Raw genomic sequence first — 24,065 nt, forward strand, 5'->3', positions numbered from 1 at the left:
GGAAAACGGTCAGTTGCGAACCGACGGCGAGGGAGAAGATCATCCCACTCTGCAGATTTTTCTCCAGAAGTATCACCAACAGTTGTAGATGATGGTTCATCGGCCGAGAATTTGGATATGCGACGACGGGTCTCTGCCATGTGCAAAGGCGGTCCACGACGGCAAGTTAAAGGGAAAACGGAACAAATGGAGGTAATGGGACAAACGGGAAAGTGGTAGGATTCAAGGGATTTGGAATTGGTGAAATGCAAAATTAGGGTTGATGAGAATTGGGGATTTAGGGTTTGGGGGATTTGAGATTTTGTGTTTTTACGGTCGTTAAAAAATATCTACTGAACAGAGAAAAAATAGACATGTAAGTTAAGTTTGATGGAAGAGAGTTTTGAGAGGTAAATTGTAATTTTACAGAAAGAAAATATAGAGATAGTAAAAAATGGGTGTAGGTGTTAATTGTTTCTGAAAAAGTGGGTGTAGATGCAAAAATCCATTAATAATATCGTCAAATCAAAAGGTTAGATTAGATATTTTGTCGCTTTCTATCTTTTTTGTCTCTTCAAAGAAAACGTGAAAGATGCTATTGTAGACGCTTCATAAACCCTACCAAACACCGACAGTCTACTCATATACACGTATAGTAAACAAATAGGTTTGAGTTGAGACAAAATAAATAAATAAATAAAGAGGTTGTGCATGGGTCTAAAGGTTGGACCTGGTCCGATTTTGTGATGTGAAAAAAAAGCAATTTTGTTATTGACCTTGCATCCAACATTCAATAGCATGCTCTATTTTCCATTATTAGAAACCTTAGATTAATGCAACATGAGCATAAAGATTTCAAATTGGACAGTAACGTCTAGCAGAAAAATACTTAAAACTCAACGTCTAATTCCATGAGATTACAACAAAAACAACCTCATGGTGGTTAAAACTTAAAAGTGAAGGGTGTGTATCCTAGGGTTTGAGATCGAGGTTTTTAAGTTCCTCCCATTTCGATATTCACATGTTTGCCAATCGCCATGGCACATGATGAAGCAATAGAGAATCTAGTTATTCAATTAAACTATATGATGCGGCCGATTTAACGATAAACTCAATAGTTATTCAATAGTTATTAGTCATTTCATAAATGATCAAAATCAATCAATAGAAAAGATAGTCCTCATTTGCTAAGTGCAAAAAACAACACTCCGAAACAGAGAAATAAGTAACCAACCGAATAATGAGATGAATCAGCAACATAGAGAGAGATGAGGACACCCAAAAACATGAACGGCATTACGAGCAACACATATGCTTGGTGAATATAGAACCTACGATCCATTTTTAGCATGACATAACAATCTTAGAAGTACATAACTTAGATGGAACCTAAGATCTTTGTTGGACAACAGACAGGTTTAGATGGAAATTAGAATCCTACTACATAAATGAAACATCTTAAAACTCAAATCCTCAACGAAAGAGGAGTTGGCATGTTGATGAAGCTCGGGAAGAACGTGTCAACTCCGTTATCATCTTGAGTTTTGGAACCAAACGTGTATCAGCCACAAATCCTGCAGTCCTTAAGCGACAAGCGTTTTTCAAGATGTAAACCGCAATCTCTCTGTCTTGTGGTCTTCCCAAGTATCCTGACCAGGTGAAAATTTGTAGACTTGACAGCAAGCATTCAGGAACAGTACTTGGTAGATGCCAGGAAAACAAACCAAGATTCTCATGATTCTGAGATCAAGGAGAAGAATCAGATTCATAAAAACATAATGTGCAATAGGAAAAGAAATAACAGTTGAACGTAGCTACACTCACATTCATTTTGGAGAGGTACTTTACAATTACACCTCGTAAGTTAGGAGAGTCTTTGAGGAACCGGACAAGGAGATTCGACGGATACTCTTCCGATACACTTAGTTTCAGATGCTCAAGGTGGTTGAAGAGAAAACCATCACCAAACATAGCCTGCAGAGGAATACGAAAAAAGTATCAACAGAGAATTTAAAAAGCGAGATTAACAACTTGCAATTGATAGACTGATACTGATTATTACCTTTGAGAATATAGTTAGCTTCTTGACAGAGGTGATTGAACCGATAAGACTCTTGAGATCGGTGGACTTAACGTCAATATATGCTAGTGTCAGCTTAGGCATATTCTCAATCAAACATGGGTGACTATCGTAATTATCATCCACAAGTGTGAAAGACTCTAAAAAGGAGCATCTATGACAAACCCATCTAAATGACAATTAGAAGGTAGAGTGAGTGATAAACGTTGCAAAGATGGGGCAATAACAGTAAACTTTCCCATATTGTCATGATAATGTAAATGCACAGCTAGATTTTCAAGCACAGGGCAATTAAATAGAAGCCGCTGAAGAGTTCCTTCTTTGGAGAAGCTTACCATAACAAGTTTCAAAGTTTTCAGAGAGGGAAGACAGACCATTCGAGGAACATCCAAGAGAATCCGGCCACCGAGAACCAAGATCACGAGCGACTTGGAGGTATACAAGCTACTAGGTAATATGTTAAGCTTATCCAGATAACAAGGAACATAAATCTCCAGCTCACGTATGTGGTGTGAAACTGCTACTACAGCCCACATTCTGATATCTTCAGGTTTCCAATCTGAAACACCTATATCAAGACCGAATTTTTCTATAACCGGAGCTCTATGTAATGGCAGATTTCTATTGAGAAAACACTCTAAACTCTTGAATTCAGACTCTGAATAACGTATATCACCAAACTCAAGTTTTGTCAACCACATCCAAAGAAACTCCCATCGTTTCGACAAAATGCTAGTTGATACAGCAACTTTAGTTGGAACAAACGACAATATCTTAACCAGCACTTCATCAGGTAACCCACTGATTCTGTCCATATCTTCTTCACAACAAAATCAAGAAACTATCACCGACCCTGAAACAGAAAACACAATACAGACTTGAAAAGGGTTTTGTCTTAAGCGAACCAAACAAGTGAAAACACAGCCACACAGAAGAATGGAAGAAAAACCCTAGAAAGAAACACCATAAACACTCAAAAGACTTGTCTGAAAATACACCACACAGTAGTCACAAAGAGGAAAAGGAGAAAAACCCTAGAAAGCTCTGGAATGTTTAGGTGGTGAAGTCTTTTCAGTGGAGCCTCGACCCTTTTCTTACCCGGAACCGGAATCAGAAGGTAAAGACTCAAAAGACATGTCTCAATATACACCTAACAAATGAAAACACAGTCACAAAGAGGAAGAGGAGACACACCCTAGAAAGCTCTGGAGTTGTTAGGAGATGAGTCTTGCTCCAGTGAAATTCAGGGGAGACCCAACCCGGAACCGAACCGTAATCAGAAGCGCCTGAAGAACTGCGGAAGCATTTCTGGTAAACTATACAATTGTGATTTCTGAATAAAGAACTTGAATCGACAGAAAGGGAGAGGAAAGAAGAAGGTATCTGTCACTACGCATAATTGGGTTTATAAAATTGTATGATCTCCAAGTGGGCCTGGGCTTGGGCCTTCTTCTTATTCTTATGATACATCTTATTTTAAGAGTATCATCTTCAAGATCCGACACTTCGAACCAATGTCAGTTGAAATTGTAAGAATACAAACATAAATTATCAAAAATATCAACTGCCACTTCCATATACACAGAAAAAAGGATGTTCTTTAGTATTCAGATCGCAGGATGTGACTTTTGTGGCCTAAGAAAACAAAAAAAAAAACAAATATGAATTGCAAAAAAGAGAAAAGACTGATTTGAACAGATGAGACCTGTGAAGTTCTAATTAAGCTCTGCTTTGCTTTTACTTCTCTTCATCTTTGCCTTAACCCTTGACTTTGCCATCAGTGTCTCTACTGTGTTTATGAAGTTCCCAACTGCCATCACTACCAGAAGAATGCCACACACCATCACCTGAAAATGACAACATTGACAACGTTCTTAACATTTCTGTTACTTTTACTTCCTATTAGAATTTGTAGGCTCATAAGAGTGAAAATTATACCTGCCATTCAGTAACAACTCCAGTTACTGTTTTTCTTAGCAACTGCAGTCCAACGTATGCTTCAAACACCTGAGTTTTATAGCAAAAGTTACAAACATTGTTAAGCCCAATAAATTAAAAGAACCAGTAAACCACTCTAGCCAGGTGCATGGTAGAGCAAATGAAATGCTTTAAAATGTTTTAGCATAAACTTGATTAATACATTTACAGAAAGTAAAGCTCACCTGTAAAAGGAAAAGTATAGGACATAACAGCCATAGTTGTCCATCAACGCCAGCTGTTTCTCCCCATACGACATCCATTCTCTTAGCCTGAATATTAACCACAAGGTCACACTTAAGAGCTATTTTACAAAAGCGGATAAAATTTTGGACTGTAGAAAAAAAAAGTGAACATAATGAGGCACCTTTCCTAAAGCAATGCGAGTGTATAGTCTTTGGCGTTGGTATCTGTTTTGCAGAAGCATGGCGACACCTTGCATCATAGCCCATTGAAGGAAGAGATGGACTCCTCTCTGGGAAGGATTGAACTCAATCATGACATTTACTTTTGTGAACTTTTAGTGTGCACAAAAAAAAAAACTCTAAGCATTACTTGTTTCTGGACACAGTTAGGTTGACCTTTGATTTCCCATGTGAGGCTGACAAGGGCCATAAGCATGGCACAATAGTGATGATATAGCCACCTGCAAACCCAAATCAAGTACAGAGTTTAATTCACTCTCAACTCATGAGATAAGCCTAACAAAACACCACTACATGAATACATATATAGACATCCACTGCATGATAGCAAATACTAAACCCACACCCATTGAGGACTCCATGGAAGTTAAGTTCTCTATTTTTAATCATGAAATATATAGAGAGATCTAATTTTTACTTGACAAAAGTCACAAAACAATATAAGCTACTACTTCCGGTACACATGTCTATACCAAATGAAAGAGACCCTTTAGAAGACAACTCCGCGTGTCTGCCAATCACCATGAGGCACATGTAGTTTTCTTCGATGGTCATGATAGCCATCTTGAGTGAAATTCAAAATAACTATTTTACAATATTCAAACATCAGTATCATTTGCTAACTGCAAAGAACGAAACACACCAAAAAAGATCTATTCTAGAGAAATAAATAAACAATAGAATAATGAGATAAATCAGCAGCATACGCATGTCCTTGGTGAATATAAGACTCAGGATCATCACAACACACTTAAAAACATACTATTTTCTAGACTTAGTTATGTCCTATGACTTTTATCAACCTACACATGTGCTTGGTTGAGCACCGCATATGACCTATGTTCAACATATATAGCATAACACATTACAGTCTCCGAAATTAAAACTTTATGTTCGACGGTAACTAACAACTCATGAACACAAAGAACACTCTAAATTTCAAAGAACTTGGCAACAAGAGCAAAGACAAAACTCAAGAGATGATGAGGGAACGCATAAGAGTACCATGGACGAATATCACTCCCATTGACTCTTAATATGTTCTCTCGCATAGCCAACCCAGCATATAGAAACAACAGCCACGCCTGTTTTAAAAAAAATATACACTTTAAATCTTTAATATATTGACCTCACATATCCTACAACAACAAGAACTCACAACACACATAACAAATGTTCATCTTTAAAAAATTACCTCGTAAAGCTGGACAGGAAACGCAGGCAAACAACCACCCCAATAATAAGATCTAAGGATTAAAAGTGTTGCAGGGAAAAAAAGAAAAAGAAGAGCAGTCCTGTCCTGTTCCCATATAACCACACATGTAAAATAGTAGTAGTAAGCACAAATTGACATTATTGAAGGACACCTGCATGCAAGCACAAAGATAAAAAAGACCAACTCTGTAGCTATTGTATTCTTCTTTAACTTTAAGCTGAACATCTTTACGCAAAGCTCTAACATTCACAGGTCCCAAAAACATTCTCACAAACCTTCCTGTTTCCCACTCAATTTCGTGAGAATCGAATCCGAGATACACAGAGAGAGAGAGATAAGTCTAACAATAACAAAACCTTGAGGTTTGGATGGGAGAAATGAAGACGTTTCTCCATCAACAAGCATGCAACGAGCACGATGCAGATCCTCTTCAAGCTACAAAACAATTACAAAGATCAAATTTCCAATAATCGAGAAATCCAAAATCAAAAGGGATTTTTTTTGTTAAGGATGCCTTGTCGACGAGTTTAGGGTCGAGGTTTTTGTTGGAGAGGAGTGAGGAGTGGAGACGACGGATGGATGAATCGACGAAGGAGGCTTGTTGACGGAGAGAAAGCTCTTGTTGAGAGGAACGTGAAATGAAAGAAGCGGATGAATCGTGAAGCTCTTTGACCTCATCTATGATTTTTTTAACTTGTTCTTCAACTTCTTCCATTTTGATGAGATCGAATTTGGGATTTGGATTTTGGGGATTTGGTGTGGAGATGAAGGAAGGAAGAAGAAAAGAGGATTTGATTGAATTTGGTTTCTTCTGGAGAAGGCAAGAAGAATTGTTTGAATCTGTTTTTTAATTTGTTGGGGTTAGTGTTTTGAGTGTGATTAACGAAAATAGCATCAATCACAGTATCACATGCTTGTTTACACACCCACACCTTTTTTCTTCTTCTTTTATCCCTTTTTTTTTTAATAATAAATTAAGCAAATAAACTTAAAGATTAATTATAGAATTGGGCATTATTTTCTAGAATTTTATGGATTTAGGACTTATTGTCCATACTTACATAATGAGGTATTTTCATTCAACTAAAATGACCAAATTGTCTATTATCAATAAACACACAGTTCTCCTGTTATTTCTCTTTTCTCGTCGTGAACCTGTTCTTTGCTTCTCTTAAATCTCTTCTGATTATTCTATTTTTTCTTCTAATTCTTTAATCTCTTTTGGTGTTGGTAGTGGAGAAATACGAAGCAACAATGGTTTGTGTCTTGTGAATATGGTAACAAGGAGATCTGGTGAATGAGATGATGAGATTGGTTGCCCAAATTTGGTGTAAATTTTTAGATCAGATTGGAATGATTGAACAGCCTAGTGCTTGTGATTAAATCCCTTGGGTTCCCTAGATAGTATCCCCTTAGGGTTTAGTTTCCTTCATCTAAAAAAACTAGATTGACTCCATTAAAATTATGTGATCGGAGATGGTGTTTGCAACAAAGCGGTTTTATGTTTCTGAAGCCAAGGATTGGTGTTGAAAGTGACGGAGATGGTATTTGTGAAGCACAATAATGAGAAATGTTTTGGTTGGGAGGCGAAAATGGGTTTTGATCAGCTGAGAAAAAGATATTATCGGAGGACGAGAACGAAGAAGATACATAAAATAGGGACAAAACTGTATTTTACCCTAAGCCAAAAAGACCTAAAACTGAGGGTCCGGACAATAGTTCATATTTTCAAAGATTTGGCCCACCAAAGCCCTTAATCAAGAAATATCCCATAAACTTAAACATAATACATGAGTTTGTCTTTTACTCTTTAGTGAAGTGTGTGCTAGGCTTTAAAACACTTTATATGTATGATGCGGCACCGTTTTTATTTTATAGTAATAACGAAAATATTTTTATAACATAAAAGGTTTTCACCTGTGTGGTACACCGTGGTACTAAATTATACTCCTTCCGTTTCATAATATATGATGTTTAAAGAAGCATTTTTGTTTCATAATATAGGATGTTTACAACTTTCAATGCAACTTTTTGATTAATTTTATATTTTATATTATGCAGTCTTGTTTATGATTGGTTAAACTTTGTAAAAGTAATTATTTCTTAATATGCATGTTTTAACTAAAACATCTTATATTTTGTAACGGAGGGATCAGGTCAATGTATGTATTTTAAATATTATTTTTAATTTGTTTTTCCCAATTAATTAATTTTATCTAATTAATTTATAATTTTTTAGAATGTTTTTTCTTCTTCTTACGTTTAATACAGTTTATAACATAATTACATTAAATTTATTATTAGATAGAATATAAAATTGTAAAACACTTACTTTTGTTTTCTATAATTAAACAGAGGTATATGCATATATGGTATGTTAGTGTATATTTTTATGTGTATACAATTATTTTTTTTGGAATATTAAGAATGTGTTGTAGTATGTGTAATAGGGATTTTTGTCAAATGTGCCATATTTTTTTAAAAAAGTTTCCAAATGTGCCATATTATTTTCAATCTGACGAAAATGTGCCATATTTGGCATTATGGCATAAATTGTTGTCCACCAAAATGAAAACAAAAAGGTTAAAGTTGTCTATGAAAGTTGAAGTTGTCTACCAAAGGGATTAAAATTGCCCAAAAATGTTAAAGTTGGCGACCAAAGGGGTTAAAATTGTCCAAAAAAAAATAAATTTGTCCACCAAAGGGGTTAAAGTTGTCCACCAAATGTCAAAAATGTTGTCCACCAAATTAAGTTGTCCGCCAATTGCCATCGTTATGACACATTTTGAAAGACTTAATCGAATATGGCAGATTTGAAAAGGAAAAACACTGTTCATGGCACATTTGATAGTTTTCTCTGTGTAATATTTATATTTTGTAGTTCATATACTAAATAATTTATAAGTTAATTTTCCAAACTATGACTACAAATCTATAGTATATGAAATAAACTAATAGTTTTAGTGTTGGTTCTATAGTCCAAACCCACCATGCTAGGTGGATCACGCAACATATTCAAAGATTTTGAATCCGCAAAAACTCATCATACGAAACTCGTGAAAGTAAAATATAATATGTGAGGCTAAAAGTCACTTTCTATCAAATCGCTTTTTCAATTTTTTAAAGAACAACACTTCTTCAATCGCCTCTTTATATAATAAAAAAATAAAATATGTATACATTTACAATTATGTATGTTACCTTTTAAAACAATTAGTTTCTATAAAAAAATCAAATATAAGTAGAGTTAATTTGTTTATTAAATTAATTATTTAATGTTAATGACATGCCTGTAAATAAGTGCCAACTTGAAGATTTATTTTATAAATGTCTCCAAAAATGTATATATAGCTACATTTTTGTTATTAATTGAACCGTATCATATTTTCCCCCCATTTATTTTGTATATTAAAACATAAAAAAAACAGATTTTATGATAAAACATTAATAAATCTTTGTTTATAGGATAAGCTAACTAGGTTATAGGATAAACATTAATAAATATTCCACACCCCTCAATTTTTTCATGATTTTTATTTATATAGACTCTAAGTTCACAAAAAAAAAAATTGGACAGAGATTTACAAAGTTGATCTATATATATATATATATATATTGGGGTGTGGAATTTTATCATCTATATAACTCACATACACCAGAACAATACTAAATACAAATTCATGTGATTAAGGTCCAGTCCAATTTTTAGTGCTGTTGACAAAAAAAAACAAAATTTGGTTCACTTTCATAATTTCAAGATTATGTATAAATAATTTCAATAAGTTTAACTAAACTAAATACAATAAAAAAAAATTATGAAAACATTAACATATATAAATTTATGTAAAGTTATTCTCAAAAATGTATTGAGTCTAAACCTAATTAATAGTCATAAAACATGATTTAGAAAAGAAAAAGAAGTAAGAAACAAAAAGAAGATCAGTTCATGAAGGAAAAGATAAAAACAACAACAGAAAAAGAGAGTGAAGAGTTCCAATACGAGAATTGGTCAATTGGAACACTAGTTGTTNTACGTTTAATACAGTTTATAACATAATTACATTAAATTTATTATTAGATAGAATATAAAATTGTAAAACACTTACTTTTGTTTTCTATAATTAAACAGAGGTATATGCATATATGGTATGTTAGTGTATATTTTTATGTGTATACAATTATTTTTTTTGGAATATTAAGAATGTGTTGTAGTATGTGTAATAGGGATTTTTGTCAAATGTGCCATATTTTTTTAAAAAAGTTTCCAAATGTGCCATATTATTTTCAATCTGACGAAAATGTGCCATATTTGGCATTATGGCATAAATTGTTGTCCACCAAAATGAAAACAAAAAGGTTAAAGTTGTCTATGAAAGTTGAAGTTGTCTACCAAAGGGATTAAAATTGCCCAAAAATGTTAAAGTTGGCGACCAAAGGGGTTAAAATTGTCCAAAAAAAAATAAATTTGTCCACCAAAGGGGTTAAAGTTGTCCACCAAATGTCAAAAATGTTGTCCACCAAATTAAGTTGTCCGCCAATTGCCATCGTTATGACACATTTTGAAAGACTTAATCGAATATGGCAGATTTGAAAAGGAAAAACACTGTTCATGGCACATTTGATAGTTTTCTCTGTGTAATATTTATATTTTGTAGTTCATATACTAAATAATTTATAAGTTAATTTTCCAAACTATGACTACAAATCTATAGTATATGAAATAAACTAATAGTTTTAGTGTTGGTTCTATAGTCCAAACCCACCATGCTAGGTGGATCACGCAACATATTCAAAGATTTTGAATCCGCAAAAACTCATCATACGAAACTCGTGAAAGTAAAATATAATATGTGAGGCTAAAAGTCACTTTCTATCAAATCGCTTTTTCAATTTTTTAAAGAACAACACTTCTTCAATCGCCTCTTTATATAATAAAAAAATAAAATATGTATACATTTACAATTATGTATGTTACCTTTTAAAACAATTAGTTTCTATAAAAAAATCAAATATAAGTAGAGTTAATTTGTTTATTAAATTAATTATTTAATGTTAATGACATGCCTGTAAATAAGTGCCAACTTGAAGATTTATTTTATAAATGTCTCCAAAAATGTATATATAGCTACATTTTTGTTATTAATTGAACCGTATCATATTTTCCCCCCATTTATTTTGTATATTAAAACATAAAAAAAACAGATTTTATGATAAAACATTAATAAATCTTTGTTTATAGGATAAGCTAACTAGGTTATAGGATAAACATTAATAAATATTCCACACCCCTCAATTTTTTCATGATTTTTATTTATATAGACTCTAAGTTCACAAAAAAAAAAATTGGACAGAGATTTACAAAGTTGATCTATATATATATATATATATATTGGGGTGTGGAATTTTATCATCTATATAACTCACATACACCAGAACAATACTAAATACAAATTCATGTGATTAAGGTCCAGTCCAATTTTTAGTGCTGTTGACAAAAAAAAACAAAATTTGGTTCACTTTCATAATTTCAAGATTATGTATAAATAATTTCAATAAGTTTAACTAAACTAAATACAATAAAAAAAAATTATGAAAACATTAACATATATAAATTTATGTAAAGTTATTCTCAAAAATGTATTGAGTCTAAACCTAATTAATAGTCATAAAACATGATTTAGAAAAGAAAAAGAAGTAAGAAACAAAAAGAAGATCAGTTCATGAAGGAAAAGATAAAAACAACAACAGAAAAAGAGAGTGAAGAGTTCCAATACGAGAATTGGTCAATTGGAACACTAGTTGTTGTTGTTGTTCTTGTTAGAAGGTTGACCAGTCCAATAAGTTTTAACAGCAACAAGTATCTTCTCAGGATTAGACGAACCTTTCTCATGATCCACTATTTGACTCTTCCACTTCATTCCCTTCACTATCTTGTCTACCTTATTCAACATCTCCACATTATCTCTCAACACAACTGTTCCTTCTGGTCTCAGTATCCGATCCATCTCCAACAGTATCAGCGTCAAATCACACCTTACAACACAAAAAACATTCGATTTAAAATCATGTTTTAATTAAATACAGATATGGTTTTGAGTTGGAAGTCCATGTATAACACATTTACCTATGTCCGTATAAGCTGAACAATCCTCCTGCATGAATCATATCATAAGTTCTTGGATACGTTGAGAACCCTTCACACCAATCTTGATACGTTCCTATCAGTCCACGCTCGTATATCACACCTAACGTTTGTTTCTCTGCGTCGACCGGGACAACGTTCATGACCCATGATGGATATTTCAGCATGGAAGCAGCGAACCCACCTAGGTAAGCGTTCATGTCCATTATGTTCCTGAATCTTCCATGTGAAAGCTCTGGGATTATCTTCTTGTAATGCGCTATTCTCTCTTTCCAAACCTCGTTGTCTTCTCTGAACTTCTCAGCGTTCATGTCTGGTATCGTTCCTCTGATGATTCTTGGAGGTACCGCGAATGCTCGGTCTGGCCAATCCTCTAGTGCACCGCCTGCGTATTCATCTGGATTGCTTGTTTCTGGTAATGGTGTTATGCAAGATTCCAAGTCTTTGTACCTAATTATTAAAACAGAGAATTATTAAAACCAACTTTTTTGAATCTTGTTTCTTTCACACCAAGTTTATTATGTAGTTTACCAAGCAAAATCGCCGTTATCTGAGCTGCATATCGGAGGCGATTTCTTGTTTTGTTTGAGGTTTTTACAGTCAATGTGATTGAGAGGCTTTTGCCAAATGGACAAGTCACCTTTTTCAGTCACTTTCTTCCAACAAAGACTCTTTGCTACATCTTCTATTGAATCTTGTTCTTTCTTCAAATCCTCCTCTGTTCTCTCCCAGCCTCTCCAATATTGTTTCCAGTTAATTGGTGGTCCGGACAGGATCCAGTAACCACCTGGTCTTAAAACTCTGTCAACCTCAGTCAGGTACAAACCATCTACAAAATATTATTGGTGTTATGTTCTTCCTTAACTATATATATGATTGGAAGAAAGGGTTAAAAGTTTAATTACCATTTTTAAACCAAGGGATCAAACAACGAGAACAATGAGCAAGATCAAAAGCTCTAGCTGGATAAGGAAGTCTTCTTGATCCCATAATACCGATTATTGCAGGAACTCCACGTTCTAAAGCAAACTGGACCTGAGCTTCATGAGTGTCTCTTGGAGCAAAAGACACAGCCATAATGTCTCTCTTCAAGAGGTAAGCACCAAAACTTGCAACCTAATTGAAAAAAGATTGAATTGGCCAATGAACAGAGGAGAGTATATATACTCTTAATTAAATTGAAAAACTTACACCACATCCAGTGTCAATAGCTGTTCTGATTCCACCATCAGTAAGAGGAATGAGCCTAGCAATGTCATCAATATAAGCATCGGCTCCACGGGGAAACATAGTTCCACCACCAGGGAATCTAAACCGGTCGCCTTCTACTTGAATCCAGTTTTGGACTGCTTTCTCAACACTGAGTTCCTTGTGAGGGATGTTGTCATACCAAGCATAGTCTCTGCTTTGTGGCCATTTGAATGGAATCTTGTAGTTTGGTGGAGGAGGAATCAAACAATAGAGAAGCTCATCTTTTGAAGGACAATGTCTTTCTCTATATTTCATCATGTTCCTATCAAATCTTCTTCCTCTTTGTCGATCTTCGCAAGGAGTGTACTCACTGAGAGACAAGTCACATGGTTCGAAGTACTTGATGGTTTGGTTTGTTTCCTTAAGGTCAATCTGGTTATGGCTTTTGAAATCTATTTCAGCTGACTCTGAAGATGAGGAAGATGAAGAGGAAGAGGACGAAGAAGAAGAAGAAGGATTTGATTGAGTCTCGCATCCCAGTTTTGAGTAAGAAGATGGGACGGTATTGGCTTGCCATGCACCTAAAACATAGAACAAAATGCAGAGTCCACTTACACCAAGAATCAAAGTTAGTTTCTTTCTTCTTGCTTCTGTTTGGTGATGAAGACCACTGTTCTCTTTCGCCATTCTTGAGTGCAAAGATATTGAGAATTTAGACAGAAACAGAAATAAAATCCTCTAGATGATGTTGTAAAATTTACAAGTTATGATTATAGAGAAAGAAGGAGAAGGCCATCATAGTGATTTTTTTTCTTTTGTTAAGGAAATGCTAAATGTGAACCATCATCATAGAAAATTATTGAACAAGAGAAAGAAACACAAATGTAAAAAAAGAAGAGATTTGTCTCTATTCTATAGCAAAAAAAAGAGAGCTAAGAACAGTTAATTAGAGAGAAAATAGGAAGTTGACCAAGAACAACCTCACTTTCCTCTATAGCCTCCTTTAATCTCGTTTTACCATATGTATACAAAACAAACATTGCCATGTTGAATTAAATGAAAACCTCATATTGTATATATACATTTATGTATGAGAGTCCAATCTGTATCAATCACAAGATTTTCCTCTTTTTTACATGTTGTGATTGATTGATAGAACAATAAATGGGCTAGCTACATTTATTATTGTCTGTCACACACTATTGCGATTAGTGATATTGCTGACTTATAAAAGACTAGGTTTTATGAATGTTTAAAGTTTAAACCATTTCTTCATGAAACAGATAACTCAATGCAAAATGTCAAGTATATAAAACGTTCAGAGAACAAATTATCACATAAGCAAAAGTATGTCAAAAACAATAAAACAGAAAAAGTCCCGTGCTTTAATCGCCTATTTAAAGAAAAAAAAATGTTATTCCATATATTTTTTAATAGAATAGATGATTGTATATAAGCATCATTACCTTGTCCTTCGATGTTTTGCATTAGTCATACTTTTCGGTAATTAACCGGAGTTTCAGTTTCTAACATGACTAACTTTGATGATGTCAACAAAAAAAAAAAAAACTTTGATGATGTCTCCATTCCTTTCTCAAGATCTCAAAATCTAAAGAAATAAACAGTTTTTGATACCAAATGAAATAGCTATAACGGAGACATGTTAAAGACGACAACCAAATATGAATTAACTTTAAAATCCAAGAAAAGTAACTTTTTTTTCATAAATCCTACATCATCTATCCAATATATAAATCATATTATCACAAAATTTTAGTAGTAATTAATTAAACTATATAATTTATGAACAAGCCCTTAGGCATAAAATTAAAAGTTTTTCCACTAAAAAAAAAATTCATAATGAGAAAAGGATTGCAAAAAGTTGAACTGAATTCCAAAAAGGAACACTACATTGTATCATACATACACCAAAATTTATAAGTTGCGTACGATTCATCTAGAGAAAAAGGAAACAAACTAAACAAAATCCTAAAAGGACTATGATAGAAAGCTCGTAAATTTATATAAATAGGGCACATACGTGACTTCTTTTTATCACCTACACATTCTCAGAGTTCAGATATCTCATCATATATTCTACATCTTCTTCCTATCCATACGATTCGAATCATGGCCACGAAGAAGATCTTTTTATTCGTGCTTATGATCATGTTTCTCTTGAGTTCCAGCTCCGCCAAAACCTACAAAGTCGGAGGTTCCAACTATGGCTGGACGGTAAAGGACGACTCTTGGGCTGAACATAAGGAATTCCACGTTAAAGATTCACTAGTCTTCGAATGCGATCAGAACGTCAACGACGTCACTCAAGTATCCAACGCTTTAGAGTATGATTCATGTGATTCTTCTTCTCCTAAAGTTGTTTACAAAACAGGACACGATGTCGTAACCTTCACGGAACCAGGACATCACTTTTTCATCACCTCAAATCATATTCAATGCGTCTGGGGAATGAAACTCGATGTTCTTGTCGTCCATGACTTGTCACGTCCGACTCCTCCACCATTACTACCATCTACGAAGATCCATGGCCCATCCGGTCCGATTCTTCACCACCACCACCGAGGGAGATCCATGAGCCGTCACATCCGGTTCCTCCACCACCACCACCGACGAGTATCCATGAGCCGTCACGTCCGAATCCTTCACCACCACCGAGCAAGATACTTCCTTCTGGAAGGATTTACGAAGTCGGTGACACAAGCGGATGGAGCGTATATAACAGTTTCTACTATTCCAAGTGGAGTGAAGATAAACAATTTCGTGTTGGAGATACTCTCTTTTTCGAGTACAACAACCACATCAACGACGTTAGGGAAATCAGCGGTGAACTTGAGTTCGAATCCTGCAAACCAACTTCAACTGTAGCCGTGTACAAGACGGGGCACGATCTCGTTAAGCTCACGAAGCCAGGTGTGCATTATTTTGTAAGCTTAAAGACCGGTCTCTGTCATGCTGGGATTAAGCTTCGTGTCACGGTGCAACCATCAACCGAAGACGTTACATTGCCGAGTGTTCCCAAGAAGAAGATGAAGTCCTCACCTATTGGCTTCTTCAACAGGTGGTGGTTACGCATTTTCAGACCTCATCACTAAGTAGTCAACCATTATGATTACATTTAGTGTTCTTGAGAGCTTTTTTTTTTTTTTTTTGGTTTTCTTTTTGTTAGTTGTTTGTTTAGTGGCTGGAATACATTGTTTCATTTTAGATTTTGTCATATGTTTTTCTTTAATTTTTCAACGTTTCTATTTACTTTTGATCATGAGAATATATATGGCCATAAATTCATAAACATGAACACGTCGCATATGACATGTGACATGCCCATGTGTTAGATTCTGAACAGAAACTGAAACCATAGTATAAACAATAGCTAGAACGAGAACTATCGTTTTGAAATTTAACCCCAAAGTTAAAAAAAAAATTAGTGAAGAACTTGTAGTTTACTTGTCAGCCAAGTAAGTGCCCTTCGAAGACCATTAAGCAGATAAAGAGAACGTGAAAGTTGTCCAAAAAAAAAAAAGGGAACGTGAAAGTTAGAAATTAGAATAGTTCTTGACGTTTCACTTACACACCCTAAAAGTGAGTGTTTTAGATGTCTCTACGGAACTGTATATGCCTGACATGTTTTGCTATTAGCCAATATTCCAAACTTGCCCGGCCGTGTTTAGCTAATATGACACTATGAAAACTTTCTCAAAATCTGTCAAAACAACAAATGCTGAAGTGGATACATTGGAATAGCTCCAAACTTTCCCGTTTTTAAAAAAAAGTAGCATAAGTTATAATTGATCTCAAACCACGAAAGAATATATATAGTGAATGCTTACAAGCACATGCATGCTTTACGGAACTTAGATCCTTTACGAATCATAGCTATGAACATGGAGGCGGATCTACGTGAGAATCTTTTTCAAAATTTACCCAGTAAAAATGTCCAAATGGTATCTTTATTTCAGTTGGTTAATGAAAAATTTATGTTACTTCAAGCCACCAGTTCGAGTCCGTGTACATGCTTATTATTTAGCAATATGCTTAACGTCTTAGATTAGCCACTTCACTTTAGCTATAGTTCCTTTTTATTCTTTTGACTATTAGATGCATTTTTCTTCTATAAATTTATATATACTTTCAGTTCTATTTTTTTTTCTTGTATTTCTTTCTTGTTTAACTTAAACAAATTTAATTCATATTTTAATTGTTTAGTATACACATAACTTAACTAAAAATGTTAGTAAAACTACTAATAATAATATCAAACAATATTATCTCTTTTGTAGCTCATTTGTTATTTCTAGAGTTTAAATTTATTTGATATGGTTAGATAAGTGAATTTAAAGGTAATACATATATTTATAGTTTATTGTGAATTTTAAGTTTGTAAATGTGTCTTTTTTAATTATTAAATTATATATATATCATATAATATAAGTAATTAAGTATAATTATAAATCAATAAGAGCAACACTTCAAAAATTTGGGTTCATTTTTAATTTCAAAATTTAAAATATGTTAAATGGAATATATACTTTGATGCTGTCAAATTAGTATATATATATATTTCTCTAACATTTATATAATAGAAATTTATTATTATTAATTATACTATATGTGTTTGTGTCCCATACAAAATAGTCTTCTGCATCCGCCACTGCGTATAGGCAACTAAATGTATAAATTACTTGGCTTCTATTATTGAATATACACACTTTTGTACAATATTTCACGCTTCTCAAATCTCTACACTGATGGGTCTCCTCCTGCCATAAGATAAGCCATTGTTACTACAGGTTCTTATATTTTTTCATACACTGCCATAACATCAGCCATAGTACATATGACAAAAGAGAAACATAGACTGATCTTGGTATCATCTTTACTCTGCAGCTTGGAGAACAGATCCATTTGGAGAGCATATATTCACAGAAGGGTCACCTCGGAAGCTAGCTGATCCGTTCGACTATGGTGGAGGTCTTGTGAATCCTGAGAAAGCTGCAAATCTCGGTCTTGTATCTTCTTTATGACTTAGGAATATAATCGAAGACTATGTACTCTATGTGCTCTGTTGGTTACATCGAGACATCAATCTCTCAGCTTGTCGGTAAAGGAACAGTCTGTTCAAATCCCAAACAATCTGTTCTTGATTTCAACTTACCTTCCCTCACAATTCCAAACCTCAAAGATGAAGTTACTCTCACCAAAACCCTAACTAACGTTGGACCACTTGAGTCGGTTTATAACGTAACAGGAGAGCCACCATATATCCGGCATCCAAGTTACTGTGACCCCGGAGACGCTAGTGTTCAACTCTACAATCAAACTAGATTCTTTTAAAGTCAGAGTCTCGACCACACACAAAATCAACACAGGTTATCCTGGAGCGACTCTCTGCATAATGTCACCATTCCTTTGTCTGTGAGAACGCAACTTCTTCCTAATTACTACTACGATGAGAATTGAACAAACAAAACCTAATCATTTGTATCTTGTTGTGGAGTTTGTACTAGATATTGATGGAAGCGAATGTGTTTTTATTTTTACATCAAATTTGAGTTTGTACTAACCACTCTCGTTCACCCCCTCTTAATAAACCAATCAAAACACAACAAACTGCCATTTCATGTTATATTTATAAAATAAATCAAAACTAAAATAAAAAGACAAAATTAATGAAACTAATTCTGTAGATTTTTATTAAGAAAATTATGTTGGTTTAGGTTTATAAAATAATGATTAGAGTTTAGATTTTACAATTACACGAAATCATATGTCGGTCTGGGTTTACAAAAAAGTGGTTAGGGTTTAGTTTTTAAAATTAAACAAAATTATGTGTCGGTTTGGGTTTACAAAAGAGTGGTTAGAGTTTAGGGTTTAGGTTTTACAATTAAATGAAATTATATGTCAGTTTTGGATTTACAAAAGAGTGGTTAAAGTTTAGGGTTTAGATTTTACAATTAAACGACATTATATGTCGGTTTGGGTTTACAAAAGAGTGGTTAGGGTTTACATTTTACAATTAAACAAAATTATATGTCGGTGTGGATTTATAAAATATAGTGGTTAGTGTTTAGATTTTACAATTAAAGAAAATTGTATTTTAATTTGGGTTTATAAGAAGAGTGATTTGAGTTTAGATGTTATAATTTAAAATTATAATATAATGTTTAGAATTAATAATTTTAAAATTAATTGATATACAGAATTTATTTTCTTAATTAATAATTTGTTTTCTTAACTAACTATGAATGGGTGAATAAGAAAGGTTCATCCCTAGGGGTAAACCCAAGAATTGTCCTATAAAAATTCAATAAAAAATAAATTTTTTTCAAAAATATTAAAAAATAAACTGGACCAAGCTATACACAATTTCTTTGGTTCAATAAAATATTTAATGTCCCATTTGCCATCTGTAACCATGTCCCACATCGAAAGAAGCAAAAGACGACAAAGCTACATATATAGAGAGAAGAGGCATCATATGTCGCCGAGCTTGGTAACGTGAGCTTGTAATCCGAGTGGAGGCTTTAAGGGTAATGGTACGGTTATGTGGTATTAAGGGGTCGGGCTCGAGATTGATTGACCCGCCCAATTCAAGTTGATTTCTGGCAGTGCATTGTCTACGGTCTAGCTTTCCGAGTCCTATATGTGACTCCTTGATTGGATCACACAACTAGGCCATCACCTTTTCATTTTTTTCCCTAATTAGCTTCCTTGGAAAACAAGTAAATCCATATTACACTTTGGCCCTGTTCGTTTATGTGTCGCTGGTTTCAGCGACCAACGACACTAGTTGTTGTTTGTTTTCATGTTTCTGAATTATGTCGCTAAATCAGCGACTGTCGCAATATTTTTCGTTTTCTTGTCGCATAATACTGTCGCTAAATCAGTGACTGTCGCTAAAATTTGTCGCTATATCGTTCGTTTGGCTGTCGCTAGAGACTATGATTTTTTTTTTTTAAAGTTTTTTACCTTTAAATGTATAATAAATATGAAAATTAAGGAAATAAGTTGTAATTAATAAATTCTAATACAAATAATTACATAACTATTATTCTCATAAAAAAAGAAAATTTCAAGCTAAATTTTTTTAGTAAGGCAATTGACGTCCACTACCAATCTGACCGGTGATAGTATTACGCAACCCTTCCATTGCTCTGTCTCCAGTAGGTTCATATGGAGTGTATCCACCATGATGATGATGATGATCATCATCATCATCTTCATCATCACCATCTTCATTGTCATGAATATGATTTTCTTGTGTTCTTTGCCAACATATAAAATCATTATCCTCTCGATGTGATTCACGTATGAAGTTGTGTAGTGCCATGGTTGTTGTCACAATCTTGATCCACTTAGCCAACCCATACTTAGGATGCTTACGATCTAAGATTCTCCATTTTGCTTTCCAAACTCCAAAAGTCCTCTCAATCACTGATCGTAGTCCTGAATGTTTCCTGTTAAACAACTCTCGCGTGTTTTGTGGTGGTCTTCCTCTAGTAAACTGATCAAGGTGATATCTAACACTATGATGCGAGCCAAGATACCCTGTCCTTGTGGGATATCCAGAGTCAACCAAATAATACTTCCCATTTGGCGGTTGTGGAAAAGAAACTTCATTCTTCGCACAATAAGTTAACACATTTGTATCGTGTGCTCTACCTGGTACTCCAACATATGCATATATGAACTTCATATCGAAGTTACATATAGCAAGGATATTCATAGTTGGTTCCAATTTTCTTCCTCTGTAAGCTTCTGCATTTGTACTTGGAGGACGAACTGGGATGTGTGTTCCATCAAGTGCTCCAATGCAATCCTTAAAATATGGCCAATATCGATCATCATTTCTCAGAACTGAGCTTACCCTTGTGAATTCTCCTTCTCCCGGTTTTATCGTATCTGCTGCAAACTTCAGAATAACGCTTAAAACTTCATCAAGTTTCCTCTTCACTGTATCCAATGATATTTGATACCTTACAGCAATCTCTCTCACGGTTTTATCCTGACCAACCATCTCAAGAAACATAGCAACTGCTTCTTCAGTGTGAACATTGCAACCTCTATCTCTGTTCTCTTCTAAACCATATCTCGTAGTAAGCATCCTGCATAATGCTTCAAACGTTCTTTGATTCATCCGTAGAATATCATAGCACTGTTGGTCTGATCCATGCATTAGTAGCTGAACATGACGCCATCCTCCTCCTCTATATGTTCTATGAATCAACCTCTCATTATTAAGCCTTTCTAACAACTTAACATCATCAAAATCATCATCGTCATCTTCCAACATCCATCTAAGCATCTACAAAACCATTATACATGTACAAAAAAAATCATGTAGCCATAAACCAAGAAAAAAAATCATGTAATCATAAACCAAGAAAAAAAATCATGTAGTCATAAACAAAAAAAAATTCATATAATCATAACCAATAGTCACAAATAAACAAGTTATGCAAATTTCATATAATCATAGCAAATTGATCAACAAATAAACAAGTTTAGTCATCAATACTTATTCCAGTCCTATGCTCCAAATAACTAATCTTATCCTCAATACTAAAAAAAGCAATGAAACCCTGTCGATTGGCGACATCAGCGAGAAGATGGTCAACCGAGGCTTTGTGGAAACGTGACCACATCCTCACTCCAGGCAACTCATTCAGAATCTCTACTACACGCACAACACTGCAACTATCATCACGCTCCAACATCTTCTCAACTAATTCATTCTTACGAGTAAGAATCAAGTTTCTTGAAGAAGAAGTCTTTGTAGCTATGTCAACCTCCTTCTGCTTTCTCTTTGATCTAGAACTTCCTACTCTAAACTGTGTTCCTACCACTGGTGGTGCCATACTTGTATCAACTGAATCTGCTTCATCACCATTTTCTGCATCCACTCTAGAATTTAAACTTGTTTCTCCTTGTTGGGCGCTCCATCCCTCTGCTCCAGTAACAATCACTGAACAAAACGCATCTCTAAAAACATCCTGGTTGGGCAGGAGTTTGTTCTTATACTTTACAGCATCAGGCCATTCCTATATAAAGAGAAACAAAGAGATAAGTTAGCTCAATTCACTTAAATATGTGGAGACTAGCGAGGCATAAATGAAACAATGATACATGTGAATAGTGAAGAAAGAAAGAGAGAGTGAAGTTACCTTAATTCGTTCATTCCACCAATCATCAGCCATGTCTATTCTTCCAAAAGCATCAAAGGTGATTCCAGTTCTGTTATGGAGCAAGATCTTATACCTAATGTATGATCTTCTACACACATCATACTTGTTTTTAAACCTAATCCATAAAAATTTCTTTTGGAATTTCTCTTCAAACTTCTTTGTGACATAATCCTTTCCAATCTGATTCAATCCTATCTTCGTTGTGTTCCCCATTCTTTTCTCAGTAGTATATAGTTGAAGAAAGTACCGACATTCCTCATCCGACCAACTCTATATTCAATCAAAACCAACCAAATTCAAACTTACATTTCTATAAAAACAGAAGAAAATATAACTTACATCATCATTGTTCATCTTGACAACCTTGGAATACATCAACAGATCAAATCACAGGCTATGCATAAACACAATAAGAATGATTCAGAATTATGTGTTTTTTGAAGTAAAAGCAATGTAATGTCATCAAAGAAACGAATCAACTTTACTTTGAAAATCAATCTCTATCGATCTAAAGCAAGAGAGAAACACAAGAGTTACATATAGAAAAAAAACTAGTGATAAGAGAAGAAGAAGCTGAAGTACTAAACACATTTAACAAGACATTAGTTTCACAAAACAACACAGGTTCCGAAACCACACATCAAAAATGAGAACGAAATGGACTAACCATGAGAACGTAGAGCTCATGATGATCGTAGAGCTCTTCCAACGAATGTGTACTCATTATAAAACATATAAGACCGAATTACAAATAAAAATCTGATTCAAGTAAGAATCATAACTAGTTTCAGCAAAGTTCAATGAATCATAAGCCTCATCAGAAATTAATAAATCAAACACACAGTTTCAGTAAAGAAAACTAAAACCCAATTCCCAGATCTTAGTAACAGTTCAAACCCTCCAACGAAATGACAAGCTTAAGCTTACAAAAGCTAGAAGCTTTCAAATCATTTTTGTTTGGAATCGATAAAGAGGAGAAGAATCGAAGAAGAGAAGAGAAGTAAGAGAGATTTATGAATCACCTGAGCTAAAGCTTGAAGTTGGTTCTTTGCGGCTTCAATATCCGACGAGACCGAGAGAAGATGAAATGAGAAGAGATGTAATTTGGGATTTTAGGGTTAATGTCTCTTTCTGATTTCACAAATATAACGAAGGTATTTTAGTAATTATATTAGTTTTTAAAATGCTGTCGCCGTGTTTTTGAATCCAGTCGCTATAAAAATCAGCTACTTGAAATTTCGATCGCTGATCTTTGGCGAAAGTCACTGCGACCGGTCGCTGGCGACAGACGCTGCGACTAATCACTGAACCAGCGACAAGCAAAAGAACAACTTTTAGTCGTTATCGCTGGTTTTTGTCGCCAGCGACTGGGAAACGAACATGCCCTTTATATTCATTGCTGGAAAAGGAAGTCTTCTTCTGACTTGTATAGGTTTCATCTGTTTGGAGGATGAGATCCACTACGTGTTTGGAGGTGGTATAGGTTACTTCCTGAATGAACAAATAGCCTACTTTTATTTCTATAATTTAAACTATTTAATTTATGTAACTTTGATTAATAATGGTGAAGTTTCTACTTTGCATATTTCTTTTCCCCAAATGTTCAGAGGGTTCTTGGGCTTGCCTGGTTGTTCTTCCCAGCAAAACGGAACAGAGGCCAGAGTGTGAATCGGAGAAGCAAACACACGTGGACTTGCAGGCGACGAAGTGTACAACAATGATCTCGACTTTGCAGCTAACACAAGTGCCAGCTTCGCCTTCTCTTCTTCCTTTGCTTCTCTCATTTCTGTTTTTCTCTTCTTTGTGTCTTTACTTGTTCTTCAGCTTAGAGTCTTTTAGGCTGTTTCTTTTT

The 24,065-nt window shown here is 34.3% G+C and overlaps 4 protein-coding genes and 2 pseudogenes across 7 annotated transcripts; 1 reads left to right on the top strand and 5 right to left on the bottom strand.

Moving 5' to 3' along the window:
* On the bottom strand, nt 1,249–3,455 carry LOC104737041 (annotated as a pseudogene).
* On the bottom strand, nt 3,581–6,595 carry LOC104737042 (transmembrane protein 120 homolog). 3 transcript variants are annotated; one of them, XM_010457137.2, is made up of 10 exons: nt 6,192–6,595; nt 6,034–6,112; nt 5,862–5,956; nt 5,657–5,761; nt 5,467–5,546; nt 4,592–4,682; nt 4,404–4,511; nt 4,222–4,308; nt 3,998–4,066; nt 3,581–3,906 (listed from the first exon to the last, which is right to left on the bottom strand). In XM_010457137.2, the coding sequence occupies exons 1-10, from the start codon at nt 6,390–6,392 to the stop codon at nt 3,775–3,777; spliced, it is 1,047 nt and encodes a 348-aa protein (XP_010455439.1). In that variant the 5' UTR covers nt 6,393–6,595; the 3' UTR covers nt 3,581–3,774. The 3 variants fall into 3 exon arrangements, with proteins under 3 accessions (XP_010455439.1, XP_019090671.1, XP_010455440.1); XM_019235126.1 differs by having other exon boundaries at nt 5,657–5,665; nt 6,192–6,593; XM_010457138.2 differs by lacking the exon at nt 5,862–5,956.
* LOC104737044 (probable methyltransferase PMT17) lies at nt 11,335–13,874 on the bottom strand. Its single transcript, XM_010457139.1, has 5 exons — nt 13,011–13,874; nt 12,725–12,935; nt 12,351–12,648; nt 11,802–12,269; nt 11,335–11,710 (listed from the first exon to the last, which is right to left on the bottom strand). The coding sequence occupies exons 1-5, from the start codon at nt 13,695–13,697 to the stop codon at nt 11,473–11,475; spliced, it is 1,902 nt and encodes a 633-aa protein (XP_010455441.1). The 5' UTR covers nt 13,698–13,874; the 3' UTR covers nt 11,335–11,472.
* On the top strand, nt 15,141–16,123 carry LOC104738356 (annotated as a pseudogene).
* Nucleotides 19,299–21,321, bottom strand: LOC104738357. The gene is made up of 2 exons (XM_010458543.1): nt 20,371–21,321; nt 19,299–19,322 (listed from the first exon to the last, which is right to left on the bottom strand). The coding sequence occupies exons 1-2, from the start codon at nt 21,319–21,321 to the stop codon at nt 19,299–19,301; spliced, it is 975 nt and encodes a 324-aa protein (XP_010456845.1).
* Nucleotides 21,452–23,330, bottom strand: LOC104737045. Of its 2 annotated transcripts, XM_010457140.2 has the most exons (4): nt 23,236–23,330; nt 22,553–22,607; nt 22,193–22,483; nt 21,452–22,069 (listed from the first exon to the last, which is right to left on the bottom strand). In XM_010457140.2, the coding sequence occupies exons 2-4, from the start codon at nt 22,586–22,588 to the stop codon at nt 21,533–21,535; spliced, it is 864 nt and encodes a 287-aa protein (XP_010455442.1). In that variant the 5' UTR covers nt 22,589–22,607; nt 23,236–23,330; the 3' UTR covers nt 21,452–21,532. The 2 variants fall into 2 exon arrangements, with proteins under 2 accessions (XP_010455442.1, XP_019090248.1); XM_019234703.1 differs by lacking the exon at nt 22,553–22,607.

Source organism: Camelina sativa, chromosome 13 (genome assembly GCF_000633955.1).
Source record: "Camelina sativa cultivar DH55 chromosome 13, Cs, whole genome shotgun sequence".
In the NCBI taxonomy this organism is placed as follows: domain Eukaryota; kingdom Viridiplantae; phylum Streptophyta; class Magnoliopsida; order Brassicales; family Brassicaceae; genus Camelina; species Camelina sativa.